Genomic DNA, 7,038 nt, shown 5'->3' with positions numbered 1-7,038 from the left:
AATTTTCAATAAGAATATTAATTTTTTTTTCAAAAAAAATTATCAAACTAAAAAAGATTTCATTTTAAATTTCCTTTAACCCTCTAAATGTGTTGGATCAGGCCTCCTCTAAATATGTTGGACCGGGCCTGAGAAAAGGAAAAGCACAAAAAATTGATGACTTTAAACTCAAAGGAAATGCACACAATAATAGTATTAACTTTTACGACTTTTTTTATTTTTTATCAAAAGAATAATAATTGATGGCTTCAAACTCAAGAAAATACTTAAAAAGTTGAACTCGAGATGAGCGTGGACAGCGAGATTTTTTTTTTTAATGTTATATATCTTCAACCCCCTCAAAATCTTGCATTATTGCCTTTCCATTCAACGTCATAGTTCAAAGAAACGACAAGCCATGATGGATTCCTCTGGTGCCACCAACGAGAAGCTCTTAGAAAATGGCACTCCATCTTCTTCTCAAATGAGAAAAGGTGGCTTACGAACCATGCCCTTCATCATAGGTATTACTCGCTCCCTCACTCATTTTAACTTCAATTACAATAACCAAAGTTTTAAATTACGGTTGCGGTCGTCGCTGTAAGTAAATAAAAAACTTTTTATTGGTCGTAGTTATGATTGCGATGTAGTTGTGGACGTAAAAAAATTTGAAAAGATTATTATGAAGTGAAGCGCAATTTAAAACCATGACAATAACCATCAATAAACGACGTCATTTTGCTAACTTCAATTCTGGACTCGATCAGTGAACGAGTCTCTGGAGAAAGTGGCGAGCTACGGAATCATGCCCAACATGATACTGTATCTGAGGGACGAATACCGCATGTCTATTGCGAAGGGCACAAGCGTAATTTACACTTGGACTGCCGCGTCCGACATCTTGTCCATCTTCGGGGCATTCCTCTCAGATTCTTACTTGGGTCGATTCCTCGTCATTGCTATCGGTTCCTTCTCCAGCCTTCTTGTAAGTCTACTTTCTATTTATTTATTTTTTATTGACAGATTCTTGTTATTAGTGTACTTAGAAAAAAGAATAATAGTTTCAATTTTACACGTGTCCACTGAATTATAACCTTCTAATTGATTGAAGAAGTAATTGTCTAGTTATTAGATTATATTAGTTTAATGATTATGTAGTATTAGTTAGTGTAGTAGTACATATCATATTTTTTTCTTATTAGATATATTGAGTAACTGAAAATTATTAGATGATTTTAAATTACCATGGTCCTCTAGGGAAAAATTTAACTTAATTGATTAAATAGGATCCATAAATTATTATAAATCTTCTAATATTGTTTTTGATTCTTATAAATAAAAAAATACCATGTCTTATTAATATTCACATGATACATAATCAAGTGTAATTAATTTTTTTTCCTGTAAATTGTAAAATTTAAACAAGTGTTGTATAAATATTGGTTGGGACCATGGACATGTGATGGTAGTAGATCGCCTAATACTTTTGAATCAGTACATTTCCATGGTTTCGGTCAAGGTTTTAAATTTCATTGATTATAATTTTGTTGCATTTCATGATATTGGGAGAAATAATGGACAAATGTGACTTCTGAGGCCATAATTGCAGCTGCATTGTGCTTGCAAACACTCCAAAAAACCTTGACATTACTGTCGAAATAGTAGTCACGAACCCATTTTTAAAATATTGGTCCTAACCAATTTGTATATCATTTTTCTTTGAGAAATTTCTATATCTTTTTAAGAAAAATAATTAATAATATTCAACTATGTATTATATAGAGATTAGGCAGCACCATAATTGTCCCAAGCCATATAATGATTTCTCTGAAAGAACACTTAACAGAGGTCTGATGTGTTTTTTAATCAAATTAGTGTTGTTTTGTTTACATTTAAAAGAGGTTTTAAATTGTGTAAGAAAATATGTCTTTCAAAATTGAGTAAATGTTATATATATTGATGGTGTGAGAATCTTTACGTTATTGTCTAACTATACAAATTACAAATTATTATGTATAATAATTTTATTGATTTTTAATAATCACTATCTTAAAAGTTATAATAATAATAATTTTTAATTGGTTGATAGTAAAAGTACTTAAAAATTAAATTTGAAATGAAATTTTGTAAAAAAGGAAAAATATTTTTATTTAATTATAATTATAGGAAGTTAAAAAGTGGTTTTAGGATTTTTATGTACTTATAGACTTCTAAAAAGTTACTCAAATTAAAATAACTTTTATAAATAATTAGAAATTTGAATTTTTCAGATTTTAATTTTGATACATGGTAGTAAGTCTAAAGATTTCTACACCGTTAATAAAGTATTTTTAGAATAATTATTATAGAAGTCAATCATCTTAGCATTTATTGGGAATTCATGATCGACTCGCTGACTAGGCATTATAATTATATTATTTTATTGATGAGTTTAAATAAACAAATTATAACCACGAATAAAAACATAATATATAAACACATTGTAAAATTTGAATAGTCCTTTTTCATGAAAATTTTGCAACTAATTTGACTGGTTAACCATTTTGGGACCAATCTGACGATTAAATACATATTTAGGGACTGCAAATTATAGTTTCCATTGTTCAGGAGTAATATGATTGACGCTTCAGGAAAAACTTGGCTATTTTCTGTTGTCAAATTGAATTTTCAGTTTTGTTTTTTTTTTTCCCCTTAATTTTTGGGGCTGCGGATAAAAGGAAATTCAAGTACTAAAGGATAACCGTTTTTGTATTTGTTTGTTTTTCTAAAATGGGTCTGTGCTTTACGATTAGTAAAAATTACAGAATTTCTTAAATAATTTAGCTCATCAATACACGTACATGCTGTATGCATGAATTTGGTTATTTGGACTTTTGAAAATTTAGCTCCCACTATCTTTGGTGAACACATGTAACTTTGTGGAATAGCAAATTGGACAGAGATTTGCCAACTAATGCGTTTTGTAAAATCAGTTACTGAAGTTTTCGTAGTAGCACTGGTTTTGATTAAAACCATGGAATTGATTCCTGTAGGTGTCGATTAACTTGTAACACAACAAACAAGTCAGAAATCTTTCGGCAAATTTATAAATTTGTTATTCTTTTTTATTTCAAAACAAGTATGTTTTGCCAAAACAAAAAAAAAAACAAAAAACCCGAAACCTACTGGTTGGAGCTGCTAAGAATGCAAATCTTTCTTGGCCAGCTTTATCTGTGTCATGATTAAATGAAACCTATAAAACTTTGCTCAGAAAGTTGCTTCAGGCAACTTACCTGATCTAATTCCAAGATGCCTAAACACTTGTATTGTAGCATAGTCTTCTTTTTAAATTATAGAAGCTTTTAGAACTTCTTGCAGAAATTCAATCATAGTCGTGTAAGCACACTACTTATTATTTGTAATTGGCTAATGGCTTTAGCTGGTGTAGGCTAGAGTCATCACTCATCAGCCATGGCTTGGTTTTGTGTACTCTTTCAAAGGGTGCTCAATAGTGCTCCATTGCTGTGTTTTCCAATATAGGAAATATCTTTAGAAAGACATGAGATAAATGATTCTTTTGATGCTCACTTTCCAATTGTTTTCATAATATTTTTGTTTCACAGGGTTTAACCATGTTGTGGTTAACTGCCATGATACCTGACCTAAAACCTACCCGTGAATCAGACATGTTAGGCTGCAACTCTGCTACAGCAGTCCAACTAGCTCTGTTGTTCTTTTCAATGGGATTAATTTCTATTGGAGCTGGATGCGTCAGACCGTGTTCCATAGCCTTTGGAGCAGATCAACTGACAATTAAAGAAAGATCTAATGATGAGAGGCTCTTGGATAGCTACTTTAATTGGTATTATACCTCAATTGCAATATCTAGCATGATTGCATTGAGTGTAATTGTGTACATTCAAGAAAATCTAGGATGGAAAATTGGATTTGGACTACCTGCTTTGCTAATGTTCATATCGGCTGCCAGTTTCATCCTCGGTTCGCCATTCTATGTCAAAGTGAAGCCAGGTCACAGCTTACTCACTACTTTTGTGCAAGTAGCTGTGGTGGCCGTAAAGAACAGAAAACTTAGTCTTCCTGATTGCAACTTTGATCAGTTCTATCAAGATCGTGATTCTGAGCCGATGATCCCTACTGATAGCCTTAGGTACTTATGTTTGCCCTCATGATCTAACTTCCTTGCAATTTCACTTCCCAAATACTTTTTTCCCCCCATATATTTCATGTGGGAAACAGCAAATGATATCTCCAATTATGATCATATGTTGGATATTGACAATCATTTTTTGACTTTGTTCAAGGTAATTTGTCATTGTCTTTATTTCTTCATGAGGAATATTTCAGCCTCTTGACAAAATTCTACTTTTTTGGGAGTGCAGAAAATTCTATCACATAGACATGTAACAGGTTCCTGTCCTATTATATTTTACTGAACACTTTTAGAGTGAATTGACATTACCTTATTTTACAGGTGTTTGAACAAAGCTTGCATAAAAAATACTGGGACAGTCTCAAACCCTGATGTATCAGTTTCAGATCCGTGGAGCCAATGCACAGTGGGACAAGTAGAGTCGCTAAAATCATTGGTCAGACTCCTACCTATGTGGTCCTCGGGCGTCTTGATGATGGTGTCCCAAGGCTCATTCTCTACCCTCCAAGCAACTACCTTGGACCGAAGGTTATTTGGCAATTTCAAGATGCCTGCAGGGTCCTTCAATCTTATCATGATATTGACCTTATCAATAGTCATTCCCTTGTATGACCGCATAATGGTACCTCTACTAGCCAAATACAGGGGCTTGCCGAATGGATTCGGTAGTAAAACTCGAATTGGGATTGGATTGTTGTTTGTATGCGCAGCTAAGGGAACATCAGCTGTAGTTGAAACTATTAGACGAAATGCGGCCATTGAACAAGGCTTTGAGGACCAACCTAATGCTATAATTGACATGTCAGTTTTTTGGCTGTTTCCCGAGTTTATTTTGCTTGGAATAGGCGAGGCTTTTAACACTGTTGCGCAGGTTGAGTTTTTCTACAATTATATCCCCAAGACCATGTCTAGTTTTGCAATGGCTCTTTTCACTCTTGAACTTGCTGCTGCTAGTGTAGTAGGGAGTGTGTTAGTGAACATTGTGGACAAGGTCACTAGTGTAGGAGGGGAGGAGAGCTGGTTAGCAACCAACATTAACAGGGCACATCTGAATTACTATTATGCACTGCTCACTTGCATAGGTTTAATTAACTACCTCTACTTTCTTGCAATTAGTTGTGCCTATGGTCCTCCTCCAGGGCAAACACTTGGAGCTTCAGCAGGCAAGGAAGAAGAGAAATTTGATTACAGGGAGTTACATACTTCCTAGATTATTCTTTAGTTTACAACATGTACTGTAAACGCTTGAGAAATTGTAGTATTGTAACTTGTTTTTGTGTAAAACTAAAAGGTTAATTGTAGATCCGCGCTAAATATGAAGGTATCTTTCCCACGCTAAATACTGCCATTGTAGTGGAAACTTTTGCATGGTAATAAACTTAGTTATACCATTATCAGTAGCCTTTATTTTATAAAACTCTTCCTATTTACATTATTTTCTTTCTTTCTTTCTCTTCTATTTCATTGAATTGATCATTGTGTTTACCTACATTGCACGGTTATGGGTACCATACCTGTACCTGACTTGAGATAAGACAGTATAACATAAATGGAACTTAAATTGTTCAACATAACAATAAAATGTCTCACAAAATGATACTAGATAGTGATAATGTTTAGCAATCACAGTATAACTATAAAACTTATATTTTAATGATCTCAATTACATCCTTTCATTGCCCATGATGAGTAAAAGGAATAACCTTAAATTTGATAAAATTATTATGAAAAATGTATTCAATACAAATAATGTGAAGTTTATTAAATATAAAATTTCCACAATTATTTTAAATTTGTATCATTAACATCGTTAACAGCTTAGTGGTAAACAAAAAGAATATATTTTTATCTGATTCTTTTTTTGTCAACGTAGAAATTATTTCTTTCTCTAATCTGTCTTCTTGTTAAATTTTTCTTTAATTCTAATTTATTTTAAAAGTTTGATTTTGATATTGGTTTCGTTGCATGAAGTGAATATTTTCATTTTTTATATAAAAAAAGTGAATGTTTTCATTTTGTATGGGATATTTTTGGCATAAGATTGAAATATAAAAATAAGATTGAAATATTATGTTTAGTTATTCAAAATTAACAATTGTAATTTTAGACATCTTTCTAAATTCGATGTATAGCTTCTATAATTTAAATATGCATATTTTAAAAAATATGTATTTAAAATATTGAAAATAATAGGTGCAATTACACTGGAAAAAATTATTATATACTTCATTATATACTTACATTTTTAGTGTAATATGAATAATCCTAATCTTGCTCAGCAATAAGAATCTTCAACCTCTTTGGTTAGTCACTCTTGATAATACAACACATAGTTGTTTATGAATAATGACCATTTTGGCTCATATTAGTAGAATAAGTACTTTTGTACCAACGTTAATTACTTCTGATCATTATGTTTAATTACCTCTATTATCTAATCTCTTAAGTGCATGATAAGGAGCCTTGTTACATTGCACATTCATAATTTACAATTTATGTTTCTTCAAGTAGTAATAACATTCATAACTAGAAAATAGATCATTAACATTGATTCTAGAGTACATTTAACATCGGTTGTGAATCGATGTTGATATTTTCATTGTCAAAGGTAGGTCATTTTTTACATCGGTTATAAAACCAATGTTGAAACCCTCATTTACATCAATTCTTCCCAAAACTAATGTAGTATAACAAGAAAAAAAATACTAATTTTGGTCAAAACTAATGTTGTTATGTACTAAACCACATTGGTTCTGGCAAAACTGATGTTGTTGTATACTATACAATATCGATTTTGGTCAGAACTGATGTTGTAAGTAGATAACAACATCAATTTTGACCAAAACCAATGTCGGTTTTGATCAAAATTGATGTTGTTTTTGTTATTATACAATATCAGTTTTGGTCAG

General features: G+C 31.7%; 1 protein-coding gene across 1 annotated transcript; it reads left to right on the top strand.

Moving 5' to 3' along the window:
• Window positions 1-345: 345 nt before the first annotated feature.
• Window positions 346-5,529, top strand: LOC114385410 (protein NRT1/ PTR FAMILY 1.2-like). The gene is made up of 4 exons (XM_028345478.1): window positions 346-503; window positions 747-964; window positions 3,582-4,126; window positions 4,451-5,529. The coding sequence occupies exons 1-4, from the start codon at window positions 398-400 to the stop codon at window positions 5,337-5,339; spliced, it is 1,758 nt and encodes a 585-aa protein (XP_028201279.1). The 5' UTR covers window positions 346-397; the 3' UTR covers window positions 5,340-5,529.
• Window positions 5,530-7,038: the final 1,509 nt, after the last annotated feature.

This window comes from Glycine soja, chromosome 14 (assembly GCF_004193775.1).
Source record: "Glycine soja cultivar W05 chromosome 14, ASM419377v2, whole genome shotgun sequence".
NCBI lineage: Eukaryota > Viridiplantae > Streptophyta > Magnoliopsida > Fabales > Fabaceae > Glycine > Glycine soja.
The sequence above is the reverse complement of the archived record's forward strand: the minus strand, read 5'-3'. Positions and strand labels throughout refer to the sequence as shown.